Source organism: Nothoprocta perdicaria, unplaced genomic scaffold (genome assembly GCF_003342845.1).
Source record: "Nothoprocta perdicaria isolate Ctin4 unplaced genomic scaffold, notPer1 scaffold_176, whole genome shotgun sequence".
NCBI classification, from domain to species: Eukaryota; Metazoa; Chordata; class Aves; order Tinamiformes; family Tinamidae; genus Nothoprocta; species Nothoprocta perdicaria.
Window position 1 is genome coordinate 1431191 of NW_020454938.1, and position 16507 is coordinate 1447697.

The window sequence follows — 16507 nt, forward strand, 5'->3', positions numbered from 1 at the left end:
GCACAGACACTAGCCTAGGAAAGCACAAAGGGAAGACAATAAATCAACAGCATCTTCCATCCACAGTCTGTTTAAATGTTATGCATGTGCCAGAAGGGGTAGCAAACCTCACTCAGCAGCAGAAGCAACCCACAGAAAAAAATGCTTTAACGGCCAACCACTCCTACAAACCATACAAAAGCAAGTCCTTGCTTAACTTCCTCATACTGGATGCTATTTTCACATTTTCCTTCCAAATATGTATTTTTCATTACATGCTTGAAGATGAGTCATGTCCAACTCCAGGCTTACAAAATAAGGTGATAAAYGATGACAACAGTCAAAATAGTCGACAACAAGCAGCTTTCCACCAATAATAGTCAGAATGTCTAGCTATGAAGCCACTGGGGCTGTTATCAGAGGTTTCAGTGGGACCTGCAATGGGAAGGATTCAATGCATCTCGCCTTCAGGCTGCTACCAGACACAGCCATGCCGAATTGTTTGGTAATTCAGGAGAGCAGAATATGACGACAACAAAAAATTCATTTTCATTTGGGATCTATATGAGTGCTTGAACTCCAGGCCTTAGGGCTAAAGAGCAAATGCATTATAATTCATTTTGCCACTTACCCAGCCAGTTTCACAAATACAAGTGACAAATCGTTCTAGCTCCTAGCGCTATTTGTTTTAGGTACATTGATCCTGAGAGAGTTCCCGTGGTGATGTCAAAGGCTGTATCCACAGGGCTTCAGAGGAATGCAAAGCCTRATATTAGGGGCTTATTAAACATTCTGTGTCAGGTCTTGAGCTGGTGTAAATTAACAAAGCTCCATGGAAACAAATATAAGAAAAAAAAAAAAAAGAAGAATCTTATGCTAGCTAGGAATTCAATCCACAGTCTCCATGCAGAAGAAATCACTTTTGTTGTAAAATGGGTGTTGAAAGCTGGGATTTGCCCTGCCTGTTTCTGAGCAAGGCAGCCTTCCTGCTAAACTATAGACTGTGGCAGGAGCTGAAACACAGCTCGGTATACATCTTTTTTTTCAATCAATAACAACACCATAAGTCAGAGCAATTCTAGAGGCTATAGTACCTCTAGTAATACCTCTAGCTCTAGAGGTATTACTGATAAATCCAAAGAACCATGGATATTTATTTGAGGATTATCCACGTTTAAATTTTTGAAGACCTCTCCAATCTCATGCTGTTCATGTTCAATCCCAACAAATCTTCTTCCTTTCCTCTCAAAACCCCAGTACTATTTGTCCAATATCTGGTGCTGGTGTCTAATCACAGAACAGTGATCTTGTTTCCACAGTTCCTCTTCTGGGACTCAATACTAAGCCCATTCCTCTGGAGAACAGGGAAAGGTTCTTCTTTGACAAATTTAAAGTAATTCTTTGAGTTGATTTCAGGGCAGACAAAAACAAAACTTGGAGTTTCCCCACATTTGAGAGACTTGTGGATACGCAAAGTTTATGACGTTAAAAAGATATTCTAGTGAACAGAAGACAACCCCAATTCCCCAAAGACTCRTACCATAATTAAACTGGCTATTCAGCTTCTCACAGTTGATAATGTTGAAGCGATAGGAAACTGCTAATTTCATGTCACGGACTTCRAAGTAGAACCACTGGTGATGCTGGTCACTGTTCACATCTGCATTCATAATTAAGTCATACTCAAACCTGTTAAACAAGMGACAAAAACAGTGGCCATGAATTCCACCCCAGTCTGCCACAGAACCTGCTGAGGAAAGCAGGTTGTGCCACCAAAATCTTTAATATCCCACAAGAGTTAAAGCATGTCATCAAACTAGTAGCACCCAAACATGTCAATAAATACTCACACTGAATGTGTCATCAGAACTATCTGGCATCTATTTTCTCCCTCCTGTTACCTCCATGACATGGGCTGCTGGCAGGCATCATAAGCGATGTTTCATGAAACCTGATTTTGTGTCTGACCTCTTTAGAGCCCAGAAGAACACCAGAATTTCACACGATGGACACAGACAAGAGGCTACTGGGACAGCACTAACCAGGTGTACTTACTCACGCACTTGGATGGCTTTGCGAAGGTTTCCCGATTCAAATGTGGAGAAGAACATCAGGCAGTCTGGAGCACCYGGGCTTGAGTGACTACAATAAATCAAAGCAACGATATCTATAGCAGGTCACTTAAAGACAAGGTCTCTCTAACAATTTGTAAAATTTACTATAGTTTCCCATAAGCTTTTTATAAGCAAAACTACGAGAYGTGGGAACAGGAAAACAAATCCATAATCTTTCTACCCAAAATAGCAGACTTCTCTACTTTTGCTTAATGCTTCTAAATCTCCTTTTCCTTTCCCAGTAATCCATTTGTCCCAATTATTAGTTACATTCTTTATTCAAGTTACCTTCCTCATTAATGTACTCCTATTCGTTTATTAAATACACAAGGCAGTTCTACACRAGCTGATCATTTACTCGTTCCATATCTATATTGCTACTCTTTTCTAAAGCTTAGAAGTCCTTAAATTCATCTTTAACAACTTCACAACCCTCTCCTACTTCAAACTCCACTTCATTTTCCTAAGAGAACATTCTCCAAGTCATTCATCCTTCCTCTGACTGCAGCTTCTTCAGATTTGTGTCTTTCTCAACTGTCTTCTGCTACATTTTCTCAAGGACCAGAATTATTGGCCATATTTGGGTGCCTGTCACAGTTCACCATGCTGGTTGTATGTTTTCAGAAGTGTGTTGTAAGTTCAATATCTTGCAGAGTACATTACAATCTGCAAAACTGAGCAGCACAGACACTCAAGCTCACTCTCAACAGAGAATCTATTTAGCCCAGGGTGCACCTCAGGGTACAGACAGTGTCTGGATTCAYGGCCACATTCTTCAGTGTGAACCTATATATCTCCACCCCAAACCACTGCATCCAAGCTAGACATACCCAGGACACAATACAAGCCTTTTGATGTGTGTATATTCTAGATCCTTTAAAAAGTTTGGAGAATCTTTTGCTCTGTTGTTTTCCAAAATAAATTCTTCCCCAGAGTCACGTACCAGGAACTACCCCTCCAGCATATTTTCCCTGTTGAACCTTATCTCCTACGCTGCTGCTTCTATTCCTTTATCTGAGCTGAACCAAGTGAATCGAGTATGGGGCTTGCTATGCAACCCAGCATGAGTAGTGCCCCCAGTTACAGAACTCAATCGAGATTACCCACCTGGGCTCATCTAAATCAAACACGGTTCTGCCAATCACATCACTCGGCTGGACRAAACGGCGAACATCATCCAGGACTCTGTCCCTAGGGAAAAAAAAAAAAAAAAAAAAAGGCACATTGCAAGGAGACTAATGAGAAGCGCAAGGTAATTTTGCAGAAGAAATATGAAATGGATTAGGAAATGCTCCCTAGGGGATGAAGAGAGAGAACTTCCATGTGCTAATTCCAGATAAACTTCATCCATAATTTTTTTTTTTTTTTTTTTTACCATGAGAAAGCTCCTGCTCAATTCCCATCATGAGAAGTTCACTTTGGGGTTAAATGACAGATTCTGTACGATTTTTATTCTCTACAATATTCTGTCAAATCTGATTTATCCCCAGTTCTTCCCACTTAATCTCAGTCTCCCAACTAGCTTTGCCCCATGAGGAAATATCTGCCATAACTTATAAACCTATTCATCTGTTCCATACTGAATCTTGACTCCRAATCAGACTAAATTCTACACATTAGTAAACTTAGCTTCCCAATCACAGGAGAAGATCAAATGTGGAATGCTGATTTTATATCTGACCTTTGCAGCAACCATGTTACGGCCCACAGCATGATATGATTATTCTCATTTTAGCTATATGGTTACAGATGTTATTACAGCCATAAAAGCAAAGCTTTTAGAGCAGGAGTGCAAGCAGAAGATGGTAGACTCATTTCACCTCTAAATAAGATTTTTAACTTTTATATTTGCTGCAGGAAGAACCATCATCTCTCTGGAGGTCAAATATTAGTAGTCCTCACAAATGCCATTTGATTAGTGTTGATCAACCTTAAAGTTTAGCTCAGAATTCTGTATATTGAGCCCTTTTGGTGTCTGGTCGTAACTCTCTATGCCACTAAAAATGAATGTAAAATCACTGCATAGAGCCATACATGGAATAGACAAAAAGTCACCTAGCAGAAGAGGTTCTTCTCCCAGCATGGCTTCAAAACACAGCCTTCSCCTCAGAGGAACCCCTAAAATGACACGAGAAAAACAGCAACCTCTAGCAGTGTGCCAGAGTGGACTTCTGTGCTACTGCTTGCTGCATATTGTAGGCYACGTATGCTCCCTTCTCCTTGAAGGCTGGGGTGGGCAGTGACGAGGCAAAGGTGACTTGTCCTAGCTCCTGCTCTCTGGCTCACGATCAATCTAGCCGTCGTATCCCTACCACAAGCAGAAACACAAGCTAGGGAGCGAGGAGAAGCGTCAGCAGTGTCCCATGGAGCAGGCAGACACGGAGAAGTGCAGTGAGGAGGGACACCACAGCACAAGGGTTGAGAGGAGACCTCCAAGAATAACCTAACACAGACACACAGTTCCAAGGAAACAGATAGGATTCTTAGGAGCCAAAAGTGATCCTTTGTGTCAAGCACTAAAAGTAGCTGGATTAAGACCAAGACTAAAGACAAAAAAAAAAAAAAAAAGGTCTGGAAAAGACACAATCTTCTCCATTTCTAAAAAGAACAAATTCCCATTTGGGCTGCAACAAAACCTGGCTTTACAGATTCACAGATCCAGGGCCCTGGTCTGCTCACTTTAGAGGAAAGGTGCAAGTAGAGCCCTCTCAGAGCTTTGATCAGCCCACAGTTCCAACCACTTTAATCAACAGCAATTCAATTTGGAGTATGAGATAAATGCGTGTTTATGGATTCATAGAAACAAAGATTGTTGCTGCTACATCTACCAGAAAACAAAAGAAACACCCAGACACTTCACAACTCACACTCTGACATACAGGAGGTCTGTATCTGAGATAAGAAATAGGTCTCCTGAACCGATTTTTCTAATCCTGTTCCTAATCAACATCARCATCATCAGGATGTTCCTCAAGAGTAAAACATAAATAAAACTGTTCTGCTGTTTGGCCTATCTTCTTGTGGCAAGTCACTGGCTCAAAATGTGTTCTGTATCTTCCTAGAAAATTCAGAAATGTGATAGCCAAAACTTTTATAAGCCAGTTTTGAGCCAGGGACCAATTATTTTAAAGCACAATCACCTCTGAACCCCACACTTCCGTTCCAACATGGGCTTGCCATAAGGAGGTGGCTGGTGACCCCAGAAATCAGGGAATGCCAAGAATTTGTAGTCTGGGATGGACTTGACGCATTCAGCCCTGGACACATAGAAGCAAGGGTTGTGGAACGGTATAGTCCCTTGGTGTTTCTTCAGAAGACTTCTCATTATGTCTGAGGACTTCAGTCTTCCTTCGGGACTAGGATTGATTGAGGTCTCACATTCAGTGTTAAAGATCTGTTTGTACCAAGCAGCCTCTTTGGGGAGAGATCGCAAAGCAAGCCCATGAGTCCTGGCCATATCCTCCCCTTCACAGGAGTCTACATCTTGGAGTGCCTCTGCCCTGTCTCTCTTCTCAGCAACCTGAGCCCATCTGCATTTCTCCTTCTTTGTCCAGCTCTGCATTGGGACATTAAAATCTTCTCCTGGATCTGGTCCCGTCACTGTGACGCTTTGGGTTCTCTGTGTGTTTTGAAGTTTCATAGAAGTAGTACTTGGAATGAAATAAGAGGGAGTAGATGGAAGATTCTCAGTGTTGTCCTCCAAGCTCTTCTCTTCTTCAGACTCTGATTCAAGCTCCTTTAAATTCAAAAAGCAGAAGAAATTAAAAGACACTAAAGACAGACTGAGCATCCTTCCAGGGGGAAACCTTTCAAGGATGAAAGAAAATATTTACAAATTCTCCAAAAATTGCATTCATCCAATTAGACAGCCAGAGTAAAAATCAGCTCATAGATCTCCTGCCAGAAAGGATCCGACCGAGTCCTCTGGGCAGGTCACCTCCAATCAAACCTGAGTGTTCTAACAAATTTGGAAAGATATTTAAACTACATTTTGTGAACTAATGTTGCAGCAGAGTAAATAGCATCCATCTGTCATGCCATACTCCAGCCCTGCCTTCAAGCAAGAATATAATTTAACCCCACTTGGCTAGTTATATCCATAATATATACTGTAGTATTATGAGTATAGGAGATACATTAACCCAGTGGTCCTTTCCAGAGTCATATTTGAATCACTGCTTTCAGCATTCCCAAATCCCTTCTGAGACTAGTAATGAGCACAATACTCTATTTCTTGTCCCAAATTGCTATAGAGCAATGATTTGAACTAAGCATTTCACTAGCAGCAGTGCAAATTTCTCCATTGCTTCCTTCAAACCATTAGCTGGCAGTGTTTATTTTCCACATTTCATTCAGATCCCAATATTGCTGTTGAAATAGCCAGCAAGGACATAAATTAGTATCTGACAAATCTTGTATATGGCAATTGATTCAGTAGGTTTTAGTAACCCATACCCAGTCAAACATGCAGCAGGTAACTGTCAGATAGTAATATCACTCATTCTCTTATCACTGTAGATTCAGGCTAATAAACTAAAGCAAAAAGAATTAATCCTTGTTTTTCCAGAGCTATGAGAAACCCAATCTTTCTTCATTTTGTAATAGGCTCACCTGTTTATCTCTTATCAGTACTGTTTTTTTGTTATTTTGGTTTTTTTTTGATATTTCTTAACCTTTTGAATGTTGGCAAATAAAGCAAGCCACGCCATGATCATACCTGAAAATTATGGGAAAGCTCTGGACACATTGCTTCATATTGTTTAAGCTCCATCTCTGGCCGGTCGAGCAATGGCCTTGACATCAGTTTGTTCACGTCTGTCTCCAAATCATAATCCTTCAAAAGGAGAAGTAAAAAAGGATAAACATGACCCACAAGATCACTGTTATATTAATATACTGTGTAATCCTCAAGGACATCACACTCAGTGGTTGTCTCAACACAACAGTTGAGTCCTACAACTGTTTTCTCCATWCTCGTGAAGACTGTTATAATCATTTTATGGAATTAAAAATATAAATACAAGAGGTAAGACTAGACTGYCAAAAATAGGAATCTATGTCTTGATATTGGAGTATGTAAGTGGGGAGACCATGAAAAACTTGGTTTCCAAAAACCAGACCCATTTACTGAAATTTGAACCTATGYAAAAGCACTTCAACTCAGAATCTTCCAAAAGAGACCAAACAAAAACTAATTATTTCTGAGTATGTCAATCATTCTCATTTACATTATGCAAAGCATAGGCACAGGTCCTCAAGAAATAATTTGGTAGTATTTTGACTCAGAGAGCACAGATCAAACTAATATATATTTAGCACATACCAAATAAATGTATACTTAACAAGAAAATTCTCAAAATGCATTACAGGCCTCACAGTGTGCTAYCAAAATGAGACAGTTTGACACTTCTCACTTAAACCATGACCTGAAAGGCTCACTAGTATCAGGGAACTCACAGGCACTGATTGCTCATATTTATTTTGTCTTTTAAAACTGCTGATAAAGAGATGTGAAACTCTTGCCCAATCCACCCTCTGCATTCTCTTTCTTGACTTTTTATGAGAATACAAAGCTTTAAGATCCCAGTCATCAGCGAAGAAAAAATAAAAATCATACAGGAAACTTCCACATACAAAGGCAACTGTGCATTTATATGCAACTCTCCTCATATCAGATACTAGGACCAAAACCAAGGTGTGTCAAGTATTTATTCATTGCATTAGAAACTAGGAACAGATGGTGGGAGAGGGAAGGACAGAGACATGGCATTGATGAATGGTCATTACATAACAGCATTATTCAAATAACTCAGCATGTTGTTAGTAAGTATGCGCCACCAAACACCAAAGACGTGTTTTGCTCCTGATAATAGCTTCAGGAATGAGTCTATTTATCAAAACAAACCAAAAAAATTGCCTGGATGCAAAGGTAGCCACAGCATTTCAAACACCAAGTCACAGCTCTATTGCAAAGCAGAGTTTAAACTGCTGGTTTGGCTTAGTTGAAAAGAGAATGAAGGGGTGCACTAAATATTTGAGGTGAGTTTGAAAGCATTTACCACCAGAAATATAAGACAGAAGCAGCTTCAGACATGATAAAGATTTGGGTTGATGGGAAGGAAGCCTGAGAAGACTGTATTTTAGTTGCAATAGTTTTGATTTTGGTGCAGCTGTTTGAACAATTACTCATGGASGTGTTATGCCCAGTTATCACTTCATTGGTATTACCCATTATGCATGGATGCGCATTAGGGAGCTGCGAAAATGTTTGTAAATCACATCAATATCTGCAAATGTTGTGCAAATGATACCTTATAATAAAAGGTAAACTGAAACTTCATTATCCATTCCCTGCCTGCTTTCCCTTTAGAGAGATTTGTCATGGGAAATACACAACCAGCACACCAAACAAAAAGTACTTACAGCCCACATTCAGAGCACCCTGACAAAAAAAGAACCCTGCTCACATCTACTTGGTTAATCCTTATGAATAATGAACTAGTTCAGAGGCACATAGGATCTGTTTCCAAACGGATAACTAATTAAAGAAGGAGATAAATTCACAGTGAACCTTATTCCTAATGAGCAGCTTGACAAGCACTAATATTCAGATAAAAACAGACATACAAGGGCAAGTTAGGACACCGAGGCAACAATTTCGTTTATTCATTGGGTGCCTTTTCTTAATGAATTTCTTAAGGCTGTATTTCCTTTTCTTACGGAAAAGGAAAAAAGGAGAGAGCAAGTAATGAAAAGGCCCTTTCATAGAGGTCTCAATCATATGTAATTAGACTGTGTTTGCGACTTAATTTGTTTCATTTTTTTTTCCTATATCACTTCTGTGGACAAGAGTATTAGCAGGCTGTACACTAACTCACATTTGTTTATCAGCTTATACATATTTTCACATCAGAAAAGCCTAAACTCTTTTGCTCAGTTGCAGGGGGCACAGGCTTGCCAGATGGGTCATGGCAGGRACAGAGTGCAAATAAAGAAATCATAAAAGTATTGAATAATTCATTATGTTATTTGTCTGTGCAGCACAGATAAAGAATCCATGATCCAGCTGCCCCAGCGGTGGCTTAAAAGAAATAACCTATTTCTAAGAATAGGCGCATAACCTACATATGCTTTGACATGGGAAGAAAACATGGTTAGYTTTTCCTAGATGAAACATCATATATTCCCTCCTCTGTTAAGCACCAAGTCTGGCCCTGTCATCTACACCTRGATGAGTCAAGACAACATGGTTACCCTTGACTATGCATGTGATTCCAGCAGTTGCACCACCCTGGGTCACAGACATGGCAATGAACATGACATATGCAAGAGATTCTCTTCAATGTAGGGCAGCACTTTTTCTTTTTTTTTTTTTATTTTTTTTTTCTCAAGTATCCTTCTGTTATTGATGTGGTGTACACATATGGGACCACAGACATAGCTACACTGTCTGCTGAGATGGCTTATCAGGTTGTCAAAATGCATGATGGAAAGTTTTACTTTCCCATATAGGAATGATCCTAAAGGAAGCTTTGGCTATTATACCTACTTCCTCTTTAGTCGCATCATCATCATCATCATCATCCAAGTCTTTTTCCACCTCTTCTTCTCCATCACTTTCATAATCATCTGCAGAAACAGAAAACAGGAAGAGGCAAATGTGAYGTTCAACCTAATATTTCCTCCCTCCTCTGTATGGGGCATAGGCTCCTTCCAACTACAACTCAGCACAACTGTGATTAAAACAGATCCTGTTTGTTAGTCTAGTATAAATGAATTTGGCACTGACTGTCCCACCTCTTAAGGCTCTGGTTTCTTGGACTCAAGCGTGGCCTTTCAAAACTGACAAATGTCACCACGATGAGGATCCAGCTCATATTACAAAGCAATAGAGATTTTATGCTTGGCTGCAATGGTATTACRGGATGCTTTTAATCTATATTATCTAGATTAGAGTGTTTTACTGCTATCATCATTTTCAGTATGTGAACATCTTCCATGTGAAACTAAGCAGAGAAATCTCTTGTGTGCATGATGGAGTCTCTGCTGTTTACCTTTTTCTCTGGAAAGGCTGTCCTGCCTGTGTCTGAGTCCTTTCAGCAAGTGCTCACACTCTCTACACATGTAGTGTAACCGCTATCTGCTTTTATTTTAGAAAAGAAAAAAGCTAATGCTCCCTGCAATTCTTTACTCAAAAAGCTGGAGAGGAGAATTCATGTAAAGGCACAATCATATCTCTCCCTGTTGCTTTCATAGAGCTGCATCATTTCCAGTCTCTGCCCTGTCCACTCTTTTCCATCATTTTTGGATAATACATTTTTTCCTTTTATCTCTCAATATATTCTCCTTTATTTAAAAAAAAAAAAAACTTCAATTCATGAGAAGATCTGGGAGTAGATTGGTCTCTACTGAGTGATACTGTAGGTGACCAGCCTAATTTTAAACATAAAACATCAGGACCAAGCTGTCCAAACTCCCTTCCCCATTCCTCACATTTAATTCTCTTGTCATGCTCCTCTTTCTTTTACCAAACTCATCCTTCAGCCATTTACCTTCAGGTACCATACATGGACGTTCGGTGCTACCTTTCCCAGGAAGAGARAAGGAATAGAAACTTCCAACTGTTGGCACAGGCAAAGGCTCTTTGGGGTAGCACTTTCTCAGAATCTGAGTCGCAGTTGTTACAATAGGATCCAAATTCTTGAAAGATAAACAGTCCTAGAGCAGAAGGACAAAATTAGTTAGAATTATCTGTCTCTTACAATTGCTCTGCCTACTGCAAGGCTCTCCGTGCCACATGCTCACCATACAAAAGTCTTATAGAGCTGACAGAGTCAGGAAAACACCAAGATATTCATTTAATTAGAATACAGAATCTATATATTCATGGCTTTTTTTTTTCCTGTTCCTCCTCCTGCCTTTTTATCTTTGAAGAAATATGCCTATAATGGCAGGATCTCAAGTGTTCGCATTTCATTTCCCACTGGAATACYGTCAGGGAATTCATGTCATTTGAAAGACAGCATCAAAATTTGTCCAAATTCTCTGCAAATGAATAAAGTAGTAGTCATTTCTAGTCTTAGAACTATATAGGCTTTTGCTGTAAAGACATGGGCTTAGGACTGCTACAAAGAGCTTAGGTATTTCAGCTTTTCATCATCCCATAGAGCTGCGGAGCTTTCAAGTGAAAACTTGYCTTGCAAATAGGATTCAACTGGAAATTCATTAAAACAAACCCAACCCAGCCAAAATGTTTTGATTTTAATACAGCTAATGAAAATATATTTCAGCAGGCATTTTTAGCCAGCTTTTTAGCCACTTTGAAAACCTCCCTAGTTGGTCAGCGTTTGGTCCAGGCTCATGACTACAAGTAGCACATCCCCAAAGGCATCAAAATGTTATTTACATATAGAAGAGCCTTCAGCTCCCCAAGCAGGAGCTGTTTGTCTTGCCCTGTCTCTGTCTCATTCTCTCTCCCTGCAGCCTGCAGCTCATCGGGGGAGGATGCATCTCCCATTTTCTCCCTGTCATGATGAGAAGTAATTCTTTCACTGGCACCAATAGTTTCTGTCTTGGATGAGATCTCATAGGACTGTCAGGCTCCTCCTGAAAACAGGAGAGAACCTCACGTCAAGGACAGAGAACATAAGACTGTCCCAAAGGCAGAATGAGGGAATGTGGAGCTTATCTGTTAACCTTGTTCCCTCTTCCACGYGCTCTCTAGTGGCCCTCTGTAGAAAAAGCAAATTGGAGGCCCCTGAAGCTGTCATTTCCRCTCCACTTCTAACCTTTGGCTGCATTAGCGGTCTCATTGCTCATGGATTCTTAGTGTGCCATTTCCTGTTTATTCACCCAAGGTGCCCCTGTGTTTGCACTTTTCATTGCATTGCTCCCAGGCTGAGCTATCAGGAGATGTTAGCTCAGAAAGCAACATGGGCTGTAGAAGGCTTTTGAAAAGGAATGAGCTGACATTTGCCCTCTAGCAGCTGCTGCCATCCACCCTGTTCAAGTTTCTGCAAACTAGGAATTTTGCACTTATCAGAAGCCCTACCCACTGGAAGCTGGGCTGTGTCTGGTCATCCTTATTTCCCCTAAAACAGTGGTCAATTTCTCATGAAGCAGATGAAAGAAAAACCTTCACCAACTAAGGGCCTACCAGTGGTGCTTATCTTTCTGTCATAGAATAGCTCAGGAAACCAGTAGGAGGGATGGAGCACTGGATCCAGGGCACTGGATCATAAGGCAATGAATTTCCTACAGCAGAAAGAAGCAGGTTTTTCATCTCATTTGTGATGGTATAAAAGACGTAACGCACTGGCCAGACAGGATGTCAAGGAAATAGCTCATGTGAAATTGCACGGGTCAAGCATTGAAGGTTTCTCTTCTCTGTTGAAGTCTTCTCTGCAGATGTTGGTGAGAGTACTCAAAGGAAACAACTACGGTTATACACCTGAACTCTCCATACCTTACAGTGACCCCCTCTGCAAGRTATGTCAACCTCCTTAATAGAGCTACATTAGTTTTCTGCAAGATTAACAATGGGCTTCCTGAAAGTAAGTTGATGGATGTGTGTCATTGACAAAGGTCTGCTTATAACAACGTGTTTTGCAAGAAAGACTGACTGGATGGAATTATCCACATGGATACCCAAAAGGAAACATCTCATGCGATACCTCAGCAACTCTGATGCAGACATTGTAGTGCACTTTGGGAGACACAATACAAGAAGAGAGGAACTTCATTAGAGGAAAAGAAAAAAAAAAAGACCACTGAAAAACTTCAATTCCTGTGAGGTTCTGCAGGAATTAACACTAAACTGAAACACTTTAACTACTTTGAATGGAAAGGTTTTCACTTAATGGTAAAAAAAGTCAATACTTTTCACTTTGACACCATTATTTTTAATTGATATGCTATACAAATTTAAAATAAAAATAACCCTGAATTTCTTGACGGATAAAATACCTATTTTTCAATATAACTCTTCAATGCTAGGCAGGTCAGATGCAAGACTAGCTACCAACCCAAACACAGAAGCAACATTTACCTGCACACTTGTGAAAAGAATCTCCATTCCACGGGCATCCAGAAAGGTCTCCCTGCCCAGCTGGATGTTGGTGATGTGCTTCAGGCAGATTAGAAGACCCCTACGAATGTGAATGTAGTTGTTGGAGACATCATTGTCATGCCAGTCTTGGTAGAGCTTCAGCAATCCACAAAGATAGCCCCTGTTCACTGCCCGTCGGCTGTTAGACTCTGAAACCAAAGAGAAAAGGTTGAATTAAACTTTTCCCAATATTCATTCCGTTTGACAAGCACGTGTCTGCTCAGCGCTCTATAACTCAGACTTTTACRCTTGCTCACTCTTGCTTAATGGCCACAGTAGTTTTTTACACTTAAGATTAAACCTAGAAAGAAGAACCTTGCTTAGATTTACACTTGCTAWATCTAAGCAAGGTTCTTGGTAGTGTGCAAGAAAAAAGCACCCTCCCTTCTGTCTGCACTGCAGGTAGAGAAGGGATAGGCCCATATTTCTTTCTATGGGCTAAAAAGAATAAACTAGATTACAGAACTATAGCTGTTCCTGAAACTAAAGACGCTCCTGAGGAGGGAGAAAAGCTAAGGCACAACAATGAGATTAGTTAAGAGCAGRTCACACAGTCCTCATGTAGCGCTGTACTTCAATACGAAGAGAACTCTTTGAKGTGATCAACAGAAACAGACAAGCAGTAGCTGCACAATTTTGCCTTGGCCAGTAAAGTTCTGTTTGACTCCTAAATGCATTCTCACACATGTCTGTATAATAAAGCCATGAATCAAAAAGGTCTGGAAAATCATAACCCGTCTCCTAAAATCATCATACTAGATAAAACTCTCAGAATTTAAAAATTAATAGAACACCACCACAAACACCAGTTTGGCTTTCTTATGTTTTGCATTCTGATTCTGAGATTTTAAAGGTCACTTTCAGGTGATGTTTACAGACTTTAATTCGTGAGCAAGAAAGCTAAAAAGATATTTTAAAAAAGCACTCCTTTTATAAAACTATAAAAGGAAAGCTGCTATGTTCCCTTAATCATAACCGAGAGATAACCAAAGCCAGGCTCTGAGGAAAAGATTATGAAACTTGCAATAAAAAATAAATTCTGCCCTCTGACAATTCTAAAGCACATCCCTTCACTCGCTGTGTTCCTTGTCCTGCCACACAGGGAAAATCTGTCCCAGAGTAGACTCCAGGCTCCCTCCCTACAAACCAACCTTGACTAAACATATTTCCCTGACTGGTCCTGACATTCCGTGCTGTGACATACATTAGAGGCTGTCAGGAGCTTGCTAATCAACCTGTGGGCCAAGGCAGCATATGTGAGACTGGAGTTTTACTCCCCAAATACCAATCAGTATTTGCAGCTCACACCAGATGGCTCTTGGTTCGGCTTCTCCGGGGCTAGTAGCCTCCGATTCGTTTCCAGTTCATTAAATAGAATGCCAGAGCCTTTCACACCTGGAATGCTAAAGCCATCAGGAGGGATTTGCAGGACAGGAGAAGAAGCTAGAGGTTAAGAAAGATAGAACGGAAGAAGTTAAATGCTGGATGAAGAAAACAGTAGAAAAAGAAGCCATACAGGGAGTAACCAGGAAGAAGCCACAAGGCAATAAACCTTAAGCCCAGAAAGAAGCAGATGGAGATGTTGAGAGGGAGAGGAAATGACACCACTGAAGTCATCTCAGTCTGCTCTGCACAGYGCCTCAATGAACTCTTACCCTGAGAAGGGACTGGTGGGCAGCTCTGCTGCCTGGTCTTGCCCTGCAGTTTTCTCTGCCATGGCCAGCTCAAGACAGAAAACAAACAGCATCCCAGCTACCAAAAGTTTTAATTTGGTAAATYCAAATTTTAATCCTGCTCTGCATCCTCACATACCATCCTGTTGACATGCCTCAGGACCACTGTGCCAGTCACACAGCTACTCCATACCTATACCTCATGCTCAGCTCTGACCAGACACCAACACCTTCACCTGCAGCCCTCTCTGGCACTTTGGGCCCTTCCTGTTAAGCATCTCATGCTAGCTATGCCAGTGCATCTTGTATTTTGAGGTTCAGTGTATCAGAAGGTCCTTCTCCATTGACCTTCACTCTGTTTTATTTGACTTACTTCTAGAAAACGTTAATTGCTTGAGAACCCCTTATCAATCCCAATGATTTTATTCATAATTTCCTGTTAATCCTCAACCAGCTGTCACGTTTACTAACCTGCAGGATGACTAACYCCTTAAATCAGTCAATTATTCCTTGAGGAATTACTCAGGGAGCTCTGTAAAAGTCAGTATATAAAACATGACAAGAAGAAGAGGAGAGTGAGGGAGTGAGGTAGGGACAATCTGGCTCATACTCAGAGCTTCCCTGGCCTGATCAGAATCTGATGAAATTGGGTTAGATTTAAGGATTTACAGCCCCCAGCATTCAGTGCTCAATGTCCACACTTACCGTGGCACTGATGATAAGGTGTGAGAAACCCTGAAAAGCAATCTGGGCAAAATTGCTTGGAGGAGTTAATATTTTTAAACAAAACCAAAATAATCATAAAACATTTGCAGGGTTATCCTCCTATCTTTCACAACAGACTTCCATGTTTAGATCCCATCTCTAAAGGGACAAGAACACATGGCTGTCCCATGCCTCTGTCTTAGCACTGGATGAAAAGCACTGAGCAAGCTGAGCTAAACAGCTTTGTCATTTCTTTCCTCCATGTTTCCTGTAGCACTTWTCACCTTTAAGATCAAAAAAGTTGCTTTGAAAAGTGTAGTCGAGGTAGTCTGTTCCCTGAGGAGGAAATGGGAGAGGCAGGACTTGTTCCCTCAGCACTTTGATCAGAAACTACTGAAGGGCGAAGAAAACAAGATTTTAGTTCTCCTGACTCATTCCATTGCTTCTCTTCTGCTGTCCTGTGCTGTCACTGTTGTTCTTTCTTTTTTTCATTTTTTTCTTCTTTCTTACTCTTTCTTTTTTCTTCTCCATCCACATCTTTTCAGTTGCATAGTCAATAAAACAGCACACAGGCAAAGGAAGACACATGCCAAGATCTCCAGAAGGCAGAATGGAAAAAGCAGGTCTCCCCACCTGTCTGTGTCTGTTAGCCTCTCCATCTAAGGATGCACCTGCATGAGTATCTGTCTATATTTTGGCACAAAAATAGATGGTGGAAATGAATCATTCAGGTACAAGTGGCACTGCACAGATTTGTAGGCAGCAAGATCCACTCCTCCTGCAGCRAGCATGCATAATCTGTGTGGTAGGTGGTAAAGTGTCCTTTGTCTCTTGATTCCTTTTGCTGTTATTCTTTCATTAGTTCCTTTAAAGTTCCACAATTCCGGAAGAAGCCCTAACCCTTCGTCTTCCAGGGCAGTGCTGTCAGC

At 40.7% G+C, this 16507-nt stretch overlaps 1 protein-coding gene across 1 annotated transcript in view; it reads right to left on the minus strand.

Moving 5' to 3' along the window:
- The window catches only part of AGBL1 (ATP/GTP binding protein like 1), a 226126-nt gene that overhangs the window by 181874 nt on the left and 27745 nt on the right, over positions 1–16507 (minus strand). The window contains exons 6-13 of the mRNA XM_026036318.1: positions 13141–13349; positions 10646–10811; positions 9643–9722; positions 6811–6927; positions 5234–5829; positions 3201–3284; positions 2035–2121; positions 1520–1668 (exon numbers count right to left, since the gene is read on the minus strand). Of these exons, the coding sequence (XP_025892103.1) occupies positions 1520–1668; positions 2035–2121; positions 3201–3284; positions 5234–5829; positions 6811–6927; positions 9643–9722; positions 10646–10811; positions 13141–13349 (1488 nt within the window). The remainder of the gene's footprint in view (positions 1–1519; positions 1669–2034; positions 2122–3200; positions 3285–5233; positions 5830–6810; positions 6928–9642; positions 9723–10645; positions 10812–13140; positions 13350–16507) is intronic.